The sequence below is a fragment of the Galleria mellonella genome, unplaced genomic scaffold (assembly GCF_026898425.1).
Source record: "Galleria mellonella isolate WM207_F2 unplaced genomic scaffold, CSIRO_AGI_GalMel_v1 utg874, whole genome shotgun sequence".
NCBI classification, from domain to species: Eukaryota; Metazoa; Arthropoda; class Insecta; order Lepidoptera; family Pyralidae; genus Galleria; species Galleria mellonella.
Window position 1 is genome coordinate 158596 of NW_026442167.1, and position 15610 is coordinate 174205.

At 39.8% G+C, this 15610-nt stretch overlaps 1 protein-coding gene across 1 annotated transcript in view; it reads right to left on the reverse strand.

Moving 5' to 3' along the window:
• LOC116412758 (uncharacterized) overlaps positions 1-15610 on the reverse strand; it is a 49767-nt gene that overhangs the window by 369 nt on the left and 33788 nt on the right. The window contains exons 30-41 of the mRNA XM_052902165.1: positions 14939-15064; positions 13817-13978; positions 10856-11033; positions 9892-10062; positions 8977-9161; positions 6932-7102; positions 6250-6377; positions 5366-5556; positions 4284-4381; positions 3445-3586; positions 2742-2919; positions 1178-1420 (exon numbers count right to left, since the gene is read on the reverse strand). Coding sequence (XP_052758125.1) covers positions 1178-1420; positions 2742-2919; positions 3445-3586; positions 4284-4381; positions 5366-5556; positions 6250-6377; positions 6932-7102; positions 8977-9161; positions 9892-10062; positions 10856-11033; positions 13817-13978; positions 14939-15064 — 1973 coding nt within the window. The remainder of the gene's footprint in view (positions 1-1177; positions 1421-2741; positions 2920-3444; positions 3587-4283; positions 4382-5365; positions 5557-6249; positions 6378-6931; positions 7103-8976; positions 9162-9891; positions 10063-10855; positions 11034-13816; positions 13979-14938; positions 15065-15610) is intronic.

The following is a 15610-nucleotide window of genomic DNA, read 5'->3' on the forward strand; positions in this document are numbered from 1 at the left end:
CGGGATACGCTGGCGGAGCACCAGTGAAGGGTAATAGTATAAGTATAATAAAAATAAAAAAACAGGCCAGTTAGCTCATCATGATGAATTCATCAGGAATTAACCATGATAGTTTCCAGGGAGAACCGCGAGGAGGTCGACCTGATTGGGTATATTGCTAGCAATGGGATTCTCAGTCTCCATTACTAACAATCCCTTTCCCCCCAATTTACCAGATTACAAGTCCTATTGCTAGCAATATATGGTAAAATCGAACCTCCACGTGGTTCCACTTGGAAACTATAATGCTGAACTCCAGGTGTATTCATCACACAGGGCTAACTGACTTGCCTTTGCATCCTCATCTATCATCCCTCACTGATGCCCCACCAGTGTATACCACCAGGCAGGATTACCATTTCATAATCCATTAAAAAAACTGGCTCTATTTTTTCCTACATAATTCATTCAAGTTTTAAATTATATCTTGATATTATAATGTCAAGATATGGAAAATATATATAATAGTATGAAACATATATAACAATCATAAATTATGATGTAATTTACAAATTGAATATACATAGAACTCTAGGAAAAATAAAGCTTTTTTGTTTTATTTCTTTTTTTATACAACTTAGAATTGCAAACAAGCTGACGGCCCACCTGATGGAAAGTGGTAACCGTCGCCTATACACATGAGCAGCACCATGGACATAACAGAGTATACTGTTTCGCCCATGATACTCCCCATGCGTTGCCATCCCTAAGGACTCAGGTGTTATTCCTCTGTACTATGTAAATTGACGCCATATCCCACCCTTCAAACCGAAACACAGTCATGCAAACACAACTGCTTCACGGTTGAAACACGAATGGGACAGAGGTACCCAAGCAATCGACTTTTGTACAAAGTCTCCCTCTGGTAATCATTGAATGCCCAAAAATTAAAAGACCAAGTTCACTTTAAGTTGATCGTGTCTGGATACCTTTTTAATGTCCATTGCAGAAAAGAAAAAACATACCTGCCAAAAAATTTATTTTTTTAACCATTATTCCTTTAATTTTGAAAATGAATTATATCACCTTGATTTATTTTACCAATAAAAAAAAATCATGCAAACAATGGTTAATAATCAGCCAAGGAAATAGCCGCAATGTTTATCAATACGAGAGAGTGCACGTGTGGTGTACTAACTCGGCGGTGGGGCAGTCGGTGCTGGACTGCAGCGTGACGAGCCGCAGCAGCGTCCGCCGCGGCGGCTCCGCCCAGCGCGCCAGCAGCGTACGCGCCGCGCCGCACCACTCCTCCCCCTCCACGCCCACCTCCGTCCCCACCTCCTCGCCGGCGGCCGCCTCCACAGCGGCCTCGTCCGCGCTCTGCCACACCACGCGGCACGCGTAACATATCCATAGAGCTATTATCACTTCGTTTTCCAGGCTGAAATATAAAATGGTCAAGTGTGAGTCTTACTTACATATCAAAGGTTCTTAAACACATGATAACTTTTTTCTATACCGCTCGCAAACAATAATGTGTCATATAATAATCCAATATACAGAATGTGCGAATTGTACAATGACACTGATTGTAGATCGGATATTGACATATTTTATCAGAAATTTTCATTATATCGAAGCACTCTACATACATTGATAACCTAATAGTTTATAAGCACAGTTTGGTAGTTTTGTTTTTGATTCTTGTTTTGTATGTAGTTTTTATCATTAATTCTTTTTTGTATTAAAAATCAACCTATTCTGTTTCATCTCTGTGAATGTTTAGTACAACTATAATTGGACTGCAGACTTATAATGCTATTGTTGTATTCTATTGTTAAAAGTTTTGTTTGTAATCTGTTGTTGTACCACTAAAATAAATAAATAATCTAAAATTAAGTTTGTATTTAGGACTTGAGAGCAATTTATTTATTTCCGATTCCTAATTCAAGGGGCCATTCAATACAAACTTTGGATAGCACCTAGATCGAATAACTTCTTAAATTTAAGCGTGTCTTCACTTTGGAGTGATTGATGTAATATAAACTTGTGTTATGCATAAAAAATGTTTTATTTGCTTTTAACTGCTGAACATAAGCCACCCTTCTAGGGAGTTTTTGTCAGTAGTTGCCACGCTTTGCAGACGAGTCGGCAACCGCATTTAGGCTTTGGAGAGGGACGCTGCTACCCATCCATCGGGAAAGGAAGGGGGTGGCCTATGGGGTGACCACACATAATATATGGTATATGTAGGATTACTTTCGTTGAAAAAAGAATGCACAGGTGGTATATTGTAACGCAATTATAATTTTAACGGAGTACATGATCGCATCTTCAAGTGACAGGGTCAGTGTGCGAGAGAGAGGGATGTACGTATTACCTTTCTGCTGTATCATTGTTCATCGGATGACATTAGGATTTAGAGAAACGAGCTATAAAGACATATTTGTATAGACGAAAAATAAACAAGTTCTTATATATATATTCTAAGATTTTTTTTTAAATCTGTATAAAATATAAAATCTATAAGAATTTTATAAATGAATGAATGAATGAATGAGTATACTTTATTTGCATTATACAATATAGGAAATAAACAAGACAATTTACAAACACAACGATACAATTGTATAAGTACAGTGAGGCGGTCTTATTGCTGAGAGCAATCTTTAATACATAAAATGTGAGTAGTGTGCGTGTAAAATGTCCGTATGTGCGTGTACGCCACTGATACACACAAGTAGACATTATGCACAACTTACAAATCGATGTCGAGCGCGAGCAGGGCGAGGAAGATAGAGGCGCGCTCGCGGTGGTCGTGCGGGCGCGCGTGCACGAGCCCGTAGGCGGCGTGCAGGCGCGCGGCCGCCGCCGCCGCCGCCGCCGACACCCACGTGCACGCCGTCCACCGCGCCTCCACTTCTGCCCACCCGTCGCACTCTATCGCACATACAGTTTGAACACTGAGATATGGCAGTGAATTTATAGAGTACAGAGGTATAACACCTGAGTACTTTGGGAGGGAAGAGATTATTAGTAATGGGGTCTAATGAACCCATTGCTAGTAGTATACCCTATCAGGTCGACCTCCACACGGTTCCCCCTGGAAACCATCGCGGTTAATTTTAGTGGAATTCGTCACGATGGACTAACTGACCTGCTTTCATTCTCATCTATCATCACTCACTGGTGCCTCGCCAGTGGATACCTATAGCGCAGGCGGGGTTACCATTCCTTTACTTTTTTATGGGTGATAATTGAATGGTAACCCCGTCTGCGCTATCGGTATACGCTGGCGGGGCACCAGTGAAAGATGATAGGTGACGATAAAAGCAGATCGGTCAGCCCATCGTGACGAATTTCACTAAAATTATATCACGATGGTTTCCAGGGGGAACCGCGTGGAGGTAGAAGTGATAAGATAGATCGCTAGCAATAGGTGAGTTAAACAACAAGTGTACCAACCGGTCCGTACGAGCAGCGCGCGCGCAGCGGCGTCGGCGAGCGCGGCGCAGTAGTGCGGCGCCGTCAGCGTGCCCGCCGCGTGCACGCACGCGCGCACCGCACGTGCGTGCACGCGGCCGTCCTGCACCCAGCGCGTCCACACCTGCAGGCACAACACCAGCTATCACAATAGTGCATATACATACAATAATCACTAGTTTAAAATGCATAATCAAAGTGCAAATAAAAGTGATCTTATATACTACATACAAATATAGAAATATGGGGGGAAAGGGATTGTTAGCAATGGAGTTTGACAGCCCTATTGCTAGCAATATTAGCCCTATTAGGTCAACCTCCACGTGGTTCCCCCTGGAAACCATCGTGAACAATTCTTGTTGAATTCGTCACGATGGGCTAACTGACCTGCTTCATCCTCACCTATCATCCTTCACTGGTGCCCCGCCGGTGTATACCGATAGCGCGGGTGGGGTTACCATTCCATTATCACCCATTAAAAAAATAGAAAATTAAGATAAAAATGATGGGGTGACACAGTAAGCTAAATACTAAATTAACAATTATTAAACAAACATTTGTATTTGCATGGCTGTGTTCCGGTTTGAATGGTGGGATATGGCAGTGAATTTACAGGGTACAGAGGAATAACACCCGAGTCCTCAGGAATGGCAACGCATGGGGGGTATCATGGACGAAACAGTATACTCTGTTATGTCCATAGTACTGTTCATGTCTATAGGCGACAGTTACCATTTTCCATCAGGTGGGCCGTCAGCTTATTTGCCATTCTAAGTTGCATAATAAAAAAAAAATATGCAAATGAATTATTATTAACTCACCGGCAGCGCGGCGGCGGCGGCCGGCTCCACGCACATGATAACTACCGCTCGACTGAACAGCTCCTCCAGTTCACCGCTCGACTCCTCTATATATGGTGCTGGACAAAATGTCGTTGGTTAAGCAAATTTATATGTCTTCATAGTGTTAAACATTTTCATTTATTTATTAATTTTATTATTTTTGAGGGAATCTTACAGCTATAACAACTTAATAATTAAATATATATGACAACAATAAGCTAATTAAAAGCTACCACATATAGTTCATAATCTTTGTAATCTGTATATTTCCTTGAAGGGACCAACAGTTTTCATCAATTCATTTCAGCTTGTATTTAACCACTGCTGTACATAGACCTTTCTCACGCCTTCCATCATGTGCGATCTTAAATTACAAAGTATATAATAAATTTTTTTTTAATGGGTGATAATGGAGTTGTAATCCCACCCGCGCTATCGGTATACACCGGCGCCCCAGTGAAGGATGATAGATGAGGATGAAGCAGGTCAGTTAGCTCATCGTGATGATCACAAGAATTGTTCACGATAGTTTCCAGAGGGAACCACATGGAGGTCGACCTAATAAGGCTTACTGCTAGCAATGGGGCTGTCTAACTCCATTGCTAACAATCCCTTCCCCCCCCCCCCTGTATAAATACGTTATACTAAGTGTATTTGTTTACCTTACTGTACTTATACAATTGTATCGTTATATTTGTTAATTGTCTTGTTTATGTCTTATATTGTATAATGCAAATTATAAGCCAAATCTTTTTGTAATATGGATAAAAAAAAATTCGCTGACCCCAAATAAATTAGGATAAGGGTAGGAAGACGATGATTGTATAACGCAAATAAAGTATACTCATTCATTCATTCTGTTTGTGCGACTTTTGCTTTTTACATTAATCTATTTCCGGTCGTCTTCTTTAAAGTGTTTAATGGATTTTAATATGCAGGGGGATTAGACTTTGAAATTATTGATGGAATTTCATTTCTATTGACATAAATTTATGAGTATTATACTTGTGACCATGTGAAGGTAAGCAAAGATCGTGATTGATAAGAAATAAAAACCATACCGAGGTCGTGTAGCAATGCGAGCATGGTGTCGCAGTGCGCGGGCGCGTGCTGCAGCAACTGGTGCGCGGCGGCGGCCGACTGCCACCGCGACACGAAGCGCGCGCGGCGCTTGGCTGCAGCCGCTTGCAGGCCACGCTCGGCCCACGCGCCCGCCGCACGCACGCCGCACGCGCACGCACTCACCACCACACTGCGGTACAAATGTGCCTTTTCACTAATGTTTCCATAAAAAAATATATGTTAAACATATATAATTCGTCATAGAAATTTTAATGAAAACTATTTAATCATATCTATAGAATAGAATAGAAAATATTTATTGCCAGAAAAACACATAGTTATAACAGAAAATACAGAAATATATAAGAAATGTCTCAAATTAGGCAAAATGAACTGGCTCAGCTGGTGCTGTGAGTGTCCCAGTGCACTAGTTTTCAGCCAGTCCCTCTTTTAACAACAAAAATACAAACAGTGTACCGGTTTGTATTTTTGCAAATATATGTTACAAGAATTATTTCCTAGATCGATATAAAAGATAACGAGGAATAAAAAGTTATAAATTGGGCTTATAACACAAAATTTTGTCCCGTTATAAATAAATATACAATATTTTTATATATTACTTGCTATATTAAATTATACACTCATACAAGCAATAGGAACATTTTGCTCCAAAAAATCGTAACCGAACACACCGGTGAAAGGCACAATGTTTAATAAACACATTAGATAGAACTTATAAAACGTGCAGTGTGACCATTTCCTGTCCCCGTATTGAGCAACCCTCCCCTTCCTTTAGAAAGGTACGCTTGCAAAATAAATGTCACCATACCATAGACAATAGTCTATTAAAACAGAGATAAAACAAGTGGTTACTGGTTACCTGAACTGCGGCGCGTCGTGATACGGCAGCATGGGGTCGTAATGCTCTATGAAGTAGTTGTCGAGGGCTTCCTCCAGCGTCGCTTCCGGTAGGTACCACCACGGCAGCTGGCACGCCGCCTCCAGTTGCTACAGCAATAAAATATATTAGGTTATAAAATGTAGCCTGGTGACTGCTCGATCAGACGGGATCCGAATTCGCATACCTCACTTATACAGATCAAGGGTTAGCATTAAGTATATGTTTTTCAAAAACATTAAAAGATTTTTTTTATACAACTTAGAATGGCAAACAAGCTGACGGCCCACCTGATGGAAAGTGGTAAGTAACCGTCGCCTATAAACATGAGCAGTACCATGGACATAACAGAGTATACTGTTTCGCCCATGATACCCCCTATGCGTTGCCATTCCTGAGTACTCACACATATGCTGATGCATGATAACACAGCTGCTTCACGGTTGAAACACGAATGGGACAGAGGTACCCAAGCAATGGACTTTTGTATAAAGTCTGCCTCTGGTAAACTATCTGCATCAAAACTATCTGTGCGAGCTTCGGCAAACATCGCTGAGGCGCTACAGAAGCGCGGGAGCCGCAACAGTAACCTCACTATGAATACAACAGGTCATTGGTAACCCTCATTGTCTATGGTATTATACCATGTACTATAAGTACTCGCCTGTGCGGAGTACGGCATGGTGGCAGCAGTGAAGAGCGAGAGCAGCGCGGCGAGCCTGTGCGCGAGGTCGTCGCCCCCGGCCGTGACGTCACGCACCCAAGTGTCCGCCCGCGTGCCGCTCAACGTCGCGCTGCACCACGCCGTCACCTCCCTGTCAGCGCTGCGGCAGATCTGCGCGACAAGTGCGTATGACAGATGTCAATTAAAAACGCCATCAATATAATTTTTTTTTTATCAGTTAATAATAGGCAGATATATTTATTTATTTATTTAACTCACAACTTTTTTGAGTACAATGAGACATTTAGAATAATACCATAGACACATCAATGTTGTAGAGAACTGGTGCCTGAACTGGGTATCCAAAGAACCCGTATCACAAGGCACCAGCACCCCTCCCTGGCATGAAACATTTTATGGTAATTGGTACAACTAAAGCCGGGATTCACTAAACGGGTACACTCGCTGGCGATATAGACGTCAATATAAGCAATGATCTAAAGTCGGAAGCGGTCGCAGATATAAATTCATTACAAACCTATAGTCTATATAGTATACTTGAAAAGAAACAGGGAGCCTACCATTAAATGAAATTACGAAGTTTCGGTCTCAATTTCGTGTTTTCGTTCACACCTAAATCGGCTCAGTAAATGGAGCTTAACATTTCCTTCGTCATAAATCCTACCATAAAAGTCCAAAGGAATAATATTTTTAAGTATTATGTAATTTTAATAGCAAATTTGTGTTACGTTCGGCTCCGAAATTTCGGAAAACATTTCATGGTAGGCCCTCAGTACTGAATAGCGTTGCGTACTGTTCCAACCTTAGCATGTAGACATATTGCTGGACAGCAATATAATTTATTTCCATTAAAATCGGCAGTATTATACCTATATAAACTGATACAAACTCTAAATCAGTCAGTCGTAATTTAGCAAGTAAAATTACTGCCGAGCTACGGACCTGGGGGTCTACCATGAAATTAAATTCCGAATTTTCGGGCTCAATTTCGTGTTTTTGTTCGTACCGAAATCGACCCAGTAAATGGAGCTTAACATTTCATTTGTTATAAATCCTACCATAAAAGTAAAAAGGAACGATACTTTAGCATTTTTAATATTTTTAAACGGTATGTATCAAGTAATTTTAACATCAAATTTTTGTTTCGTTCCGATCTGAAATTTAGGAAAACATTTCATGGTAGGCCCTCTGGTTCCTGCCCGCCGGTCTGACCAGTAAAATTAACTAGTTGGATTTATCATCCAGACTTAATAAAACCTTGAACCAAAGGTTTTGCGCGTCGCGAGACAAGTAGATTTACAAATTAGTTAAAAGTGCACTATTAACTGTGTAAATATATTAAATACATAACTTTGGTGCGTGGCAAAAAGTTGTTTTTAATTTATTTTATTTATTTATTTAAGGAACACCAACAGCATATTGCATTATAACATATAGGTATAACAAACATTAAATATATTTATTTATTTATTTCTTATTGCATTCCATAATATAATTTGTAGATAACATTTCAATTATGGACCCTGTTGGGTACAGCAGGTAGGAGAGAGGAGGACAACACTTTTTTCACTTTAGAAATATTCTAAGGATCTTTTACAATATTATCCATAAATATAATACAATATTAATGCACACGCCTATTATAGGTATTCACAGCATTCACTTTAACATAGTTATACAGTGCGAGAAAATGAAGTAACAATTATAATGAATTAAATAACACTAGACTACAAATATTTTAAAAGTTGAGTTATTAGTTATAGAAATATACATGTAACCTGAGTTGTGAGCAATATCAGAAAATACGATTATAAGTGAATTCAATTAAAAAATATCAAAATGTTTTTTTAATTTATATTAAACAAATGCTCCACACTAACAGTACGTAGCGTATGTAGCTTAACGCATGAACGTCAGGGAGCGTTATCCAAGTTATGACCGCGTCAGCGCATTCACTGCTGTATAAATTTATCGTCATGTTTTACCGATACTTGGCTATTTCTAGTAGTATAAAAAACCAGTACCTGCAGTGCAGCGTGCAAGTGCTGCCCTCTGAACCACTGGTGGCGTTTCCAATGCAGACGTGAAAGCGCGGACAGCAGTGCGGACATCTGCAGCCGGCACTCCTGCGCACCCTGAGCGCTATGCACCGACATGTAGATCTGTATCGTCCACTCCCAAACTTGGCCCAGAAGGTGCTCTTCCATATCTGTTACATACATTCAGACAAAACATCTTATTAAAATAAATCTTAATCCATTGTATTAAGAATTATAAAGTTATATTTAATATATTCATATATTTGAATGTTAAATAAATAAATCTATACATAAATAAGTACATAAAATATTACTATAACAAACTCATTCGTGTTTCGACCGTGAAACAGTTGTGTTTGCATGGCTGTGTTTCGGTTTGAAGGGTGGAATATGGCGTGAATTTACTGGGAACAGAGGAATAACATCTGAGTCCTCAGGAATGGCAACGCATGGGGAGTATCATGGACGAAACAGTATACTCTGTTATGTCCATGGTACTGCTCATGTCTATAGGTGACGGTTACTACTTTCCATCAGGTGGGCCGTCAGCTTGTTTGCCATTTTAGGTTGTATATAAAAAAAAAAACAATTAACTGTATTAGAAGAGCAAATAAAACAATCTATGATTCGAACAGAATTATTCTAATTGTAATAAAAAATAGAATGTACTGAAGAGTGAAACCCTGTAAATACATGTAGGCGACGTACTCCAAAATGATACCATTTCTATAATTCCACTAGTGTTTTTATATTTATTTACATTTTATAAATTTACATAAAATTTTAGCTATTAAAGATTACATCATGAGATACAAGAATGGTATGAAAAACTTGAAATAATTCTTTTTTCAAATATACTATATGGCTTGTTTCCAGCCATTACCACACGTGTGTACTAACCGGGGAAGTCATCACAGAGCAGCCGCAGTGTGGCCACGAAGCGCGCGAGCATGTCGCCGTAGTGGTCGGCGGCCGCGTCCGCGCGTGCAGGCAGCAGCCACGCCACGGCAGGCGCCGGCTGCACCCACGGCGACCACGCCTCCTGCGCGCCCGACCACACGTATCTGCTCACTGTGCGATCATAATGTTTATTTATTTATTTATTTGGCCAAGGCTTGTATAGTACTTTTCTCAAACAATGCGCGGAAATCAAAAACACAATTTTACTTTTAACTTCAATGACAAATAACGAACAATAATAATTTTTTACGCGCCATAATGTTCCTTTGTTTTTTTTTTCAATAAACAGCTTTCTATTTGCAAGACAGTTCGAAATTTAAATAAAACCTTTTATTAGTTACCCCGTTGGTAGCCATGTTTCGAAGTACAAGGTCATTCCATTTTTAAATTACAGGAAAGATATGAGTTTACATAGTAATTTATCTGGCCGCAAAACACGACAGATATGGATTTTCATACAACTTTTGCCGGCCGCTGCCCGCATGTATCTTGGCCAGTACGGCAATTTTGATTTATCTCGAAGAAGATTGTCAAAATAATGCTCACATTTCCAAGCATGTTTGAGAAAAATATATTACGTAAGTGTTAGACAGTATACAGGATATATTATAAATTACTTTTAAAAACGGAGAAATTGTGAAGCAATAGGATGTCTTAGTATGGTCACATCATGCACGACTGGATAAATGACTGTGTGAAAGATATGCATAAAAAAGGAATGAGCTTGGAAATGACAGCTGACAGGGATTATGAAAGAAGAAAACATACTGCGTCGATTCCAAATAAATGGGAAAAGGCAAAACAAATATGACTTTATTAATAATTCTGAATAATTTGGTTATATCCACACACGTGGTTTTTACAGTGGCGTAATATTATATAGGCAGCATGTGCGTACACCTACCTCTCTCTGGCGTGTAGCTAAGCGCCCGCGCAGCCGTCACGAACGCGCGGAGTATCTCGCGCAGCAAGGCCGCCACGCCGCACGCCTGCTGCTCCGCCGACTGCAGCGCCCCGTCACCATTACGGCCACTGCGTACCTCCCACCAGATGGCGCCCAGCTCGCGTAGCAAATTACCCAGCTGTCATAATAATACGTTCCGATATATTACATTTCTGGTGGGTTTTATCATTAAAAGCAAAAACACCTTAGCAACATACTTTTCTATATTTGAAAATTTATTTATTTATTTATATATTTATTTACAATTTGTGTTTGTTATATTTACATTATTTTCACCGGTACCTTTCCTGCACTGGATTACCCAAATTAAATTATTTTCTCTCTAACTACACTGGGTTGGCTGGAAGAGATCTCTTTCAGAGATAAGTCCTCCCTTGCTAACAAGTTGTTAAACTAATCGTCGCATATATTGTTTAAGTGCAATAAAGAATATATATTAAAAAATTTACAAGCCTTTTATTACATTATAAAATGTAATAAAAGGCTTGTAAATTTTTATGTAAATAGCATAAACTATCAGTAACGTCCATTTTTATTTAGGAGCAGTGTCAACGTCGGGTACAGCGCCTCAAGAAATAAAAAGATTTAACAAAGAAAACTTGACGAGTTGTTGACAAATCTCATTCGTGTGCTTCACAATGAAACGGTTTCCTTGAATTTCAATTAATCTAAAGACTGCGTTGTGGCCACAACAGTATATTAGTGTTTTGCTCTTTTGAGGGCAAAACAATAAACTGAGTTGTGACCATTTTGTGTTACTATGGCACATGCATGAAACAAAAAATGTTACTTGTTTTATATATTTTGCTTTTGTTTTGTGTAAGGATTCTGTTATCTCTTTTTACTGTGCATGTCTGTTGTTATTTGTATACTGTAACGCAAGAACTATAGAATATATTAAATAACTATATAATATTAATTACAATTACAATATGTATAGATACACACCAATACTTAAATAGTTATTAATAATACACAAAATACGCATCTATTGTGAATTTCAATGACTGGATAATATTGTAACAAACTCTTGTACTATTTCTAAAGTGAAAAATAGGGGTTGTTCTCCTTTCTCGTACTTGTTGTGCCCAACAGGGTCCATAATTGAAGTTGAAATATTATCAACTTATCAGAGGGAGACTTTGTACAAACTTCATTTGCGTGGGTGCCTCTGTCCCATTCATGTTTCAATCGTGAAGCAATTATGTTTGCATGGCTGTGTTTCTGTTTGAAGGGTGAAATATGGCGGGAATCTACAGGGTATAGAGGAATAGGATCTGAGTCCTCAGGAATGGCAACGCATGGGGGATATCATGGGAGAAACAGTATATTCTGTTATGTCTATGATACTGCTCATGTCTATAGGCGACGGTTACCACTCTCCATCAGGTGGGCCGTCAGCTTGTTTGCCATTCTAAGTTGTATAAAAAAAAAACTAATTACATTATGGAATGCAATGAGAAATAAATAAATAAAACAAATAAATTATAAATTTATCTATCTATATAGGTTTGTCCGGAAAGTACGTATAAAAGTTTTTAAAAATTTTATTTTACAATTATTCAGGTAAATCAATTTTATCCCCTTCAAAGTACTCCCCCTGTGACATAATGCACTTGTGCCAACGCCGTTTCCACTGTGAGAAGGCTCCTTGAAAGTCCTCTGGTTGTAGGTTTCTCAGCTGCCCAGTCGTAGCTTTTTTTATCTCATTTATGTCCCCCAAATGCCGCCCCCGAAGTACCAATTTGGTTTTTGGGAACAAGAAGAAGTCACACGGGGCCAAATCCGGCGAATAGGGGGGGTGTTCGATCACCCTAATGGAATTTTTACTCAAAAACTCACGGACAACAAGAGAGGTGTGGGCAGGGGCATTGTCGTGGTGAAGAATCCAACGCCCCTCTCGCGCCAATTCTGGACGAACTCGTGCCACACGAGCTTTGAGGCGTCTGAGCACATCGACGTAGAATTTTCCATCAACTGTCTGGCCTGGAGGGACGAATTCTTGATGGACAATCCCCCGAACATCGAAAAAAACAATCAACATTGTCTCGGCCCTCTCTGAATCTTTTTAGCCACTTGTTTTTTTTCACAGCATCATCCCCATAAACTGTTCTGAGATCGGCAAAAATTTCACGGCCATTCTTGCCGAGTTTCGAGAGAAACTTGATTACGACGCGCTGCTCTTCAACGGAAGCGGGCTCCATGCCGACGGGGTTTCGTTAAAGGTACTTCACAGATGGCGTGACAAGCCAGTTGCACCGCACGGCGGTCAGACCAGAACTGAAGCATTGTTAGGGACATCTCTTTAGGGGTCCTGCGCTTACCTGAAGAATCCCACTCCTCTTTCTCGCATTCCAGAACACTTTTATACGAACTTTCCGGACAGACCTCGTATATGTTCTCCTTTAACCAAAGGTTGTCTGTAAGTGATCGCCCTAGCGAAAAGACCGTCTTTTGTACCTTTATATGAATATTTTGATCTGTACTCCATGGTACTGAATTTCAGTTGAATTGTATATTTATTTATTTATTCATAGGAAAACCAGGGCTACACTACAGCAAATAGATACAGTTTTAGGATCACAAAATAAACCACTAATAGGTATTTACAAGTAGCAACAATATGAATACAAGGCGCTGTACACAAAGCTACAAAAATATAACAAAAATATATATATATATATATATATATATATATATATATATATATATATATATATATATATATATATATATATATATATATATATATATATATATATATATATATATATATATATATATATATATATATATATATATATATATATATATATATATATATATATATATATATATATATATATATATCGGCTAGGCCCAGCGGTTGTCACAGTGGTGCAAGACGAGCGAGGTAGATACCTGGTCGGCGGAGAGCGCGGCGGCGAGTGTGGAGACGGCGCGGGCGAGGTGCGTGTAGTGCGCGGGCGGCAGGCGGCCGCTCGCGCCCGCTCGCGACACTCGCGCCACGTACCAGCACACCTCCTCCGCGGTCACCACCGCGCTGCAGTGCATGCCCAGTAGCTGCCCGCAACCAATTACAGGGGGGAAGGATTTATTAATAATGCCAACTACCACTCCTAGCTATTTTTTTTTACATTGATAGCAATATACGCTGTCAGATCGCGTTTCACATGGTCCTCCCCTGGGAACCATGGGAATTCTTGTGCTGGATTCTTGGTATATTCATCACGGTGGGCTAACTGACCTACCTTTTCATTCTCACCTATTAACCCTTACTGCTGCTCCGCCAGCGTACATCATTAACATAGACGATGTTATCATTCCATTATCACCCATTAAAAAAAGCATGCTACATAGCCATATTGTATGTATGTTTGGATCTTTAACGCAAAACGTAGACAGGTAAGAAATGTATATTGAATAAATGAATAAAAATTCTATCGTGTTCTATTGTATACACAAACTTAGTTTGCCAAATATAAACAAGATTGGCTGACAAAAAACAGTATTTAGAATTCAGTGGTCATTGACTACATAAATTAATAATAACTATTTTTTTTATACAACTTAGAATAGCAAACAAGCTTTCGGTCCACCTTATGGAAAGTGGTAACCGTCGCCTATAGACATGAGCAGTAGCATGGACATAACAGAGTATACTGTTTCGCCCATGATACCCCTCATGCGTTGCCATTTCTGAGGACTCAGGTGGTACTCCTCTGTACCCAGTAATTTCACGCCATATCCGACCCTTCAAACCGAAACACAGCCATGCAAACAACTGCTTCACGGTAGAAACACGAATGGGACAGAGGTACCCAAGCAATCGACTTTTGTACAAAGTCTCCCCTATAATAAATTTTGAGTATGACCGAGAGATGGGCAGCAGCGACCCTCTTAAAATGTCGCTACAGCCTAAGTACGGTTGCCAATCCACCTGCCAAGCGCAGTAACCATTGACAAAACCCTCAGCACAGGATAGTTAAAGGCTGATGTAGAATATGGAAATATAGAAGTTACCTCCAGCAGCATATGATGGTTCTGGTCGACAGTGGCGCCCCAGCGTGTGACGGCGGTCATTAGCGCCTCTAACACGCTACGTCGTGCCTCTGCCGGTGCTGCAGCGCTCCAGCGACTCATTTCGAACTAAAATGAAACATTGCATTTAGTTTAGCGTACACTAAGGTTCAGATTATGCTAAAGATAAATATATATGGTCCTTCCATTGCTGCATGGAGGTTTATTTTGAATGAGTGAAATTAATAAGTCGAGTTTAACAGGTTTATAGCAGTGTCTGGTAGTAGCATGTCTATTTATTTTAGCTCTTTTTTTTATACAACTTAGAATGGCAAACAAGCTGACGGCCCACCTGATGAAAAGTGGTAACCGTTGCCTATAGACATGAGCAGTACCATGGACATAACAGAGTATTCTGTTTCTCCCATGATACCCCCCATGCGTTGCCATTCCTGAAGACTCGGGTGTTATTCCTCTGTACCCAGTAAATTCACGCCATATCCCACCCTTCAAACTGAAACATAGCCATGCAAACACAACTGCTTCACGGTTGAAACACGAATGGGACAGAGGTACTCAAGCAATCGACTTTTGTACAAAGTGTCCCTTATGAGTGTGAAAAGGAGAGAGAGATATGTTTTATTTTAATGGATGATAATGGAATGGTAGCCCCGT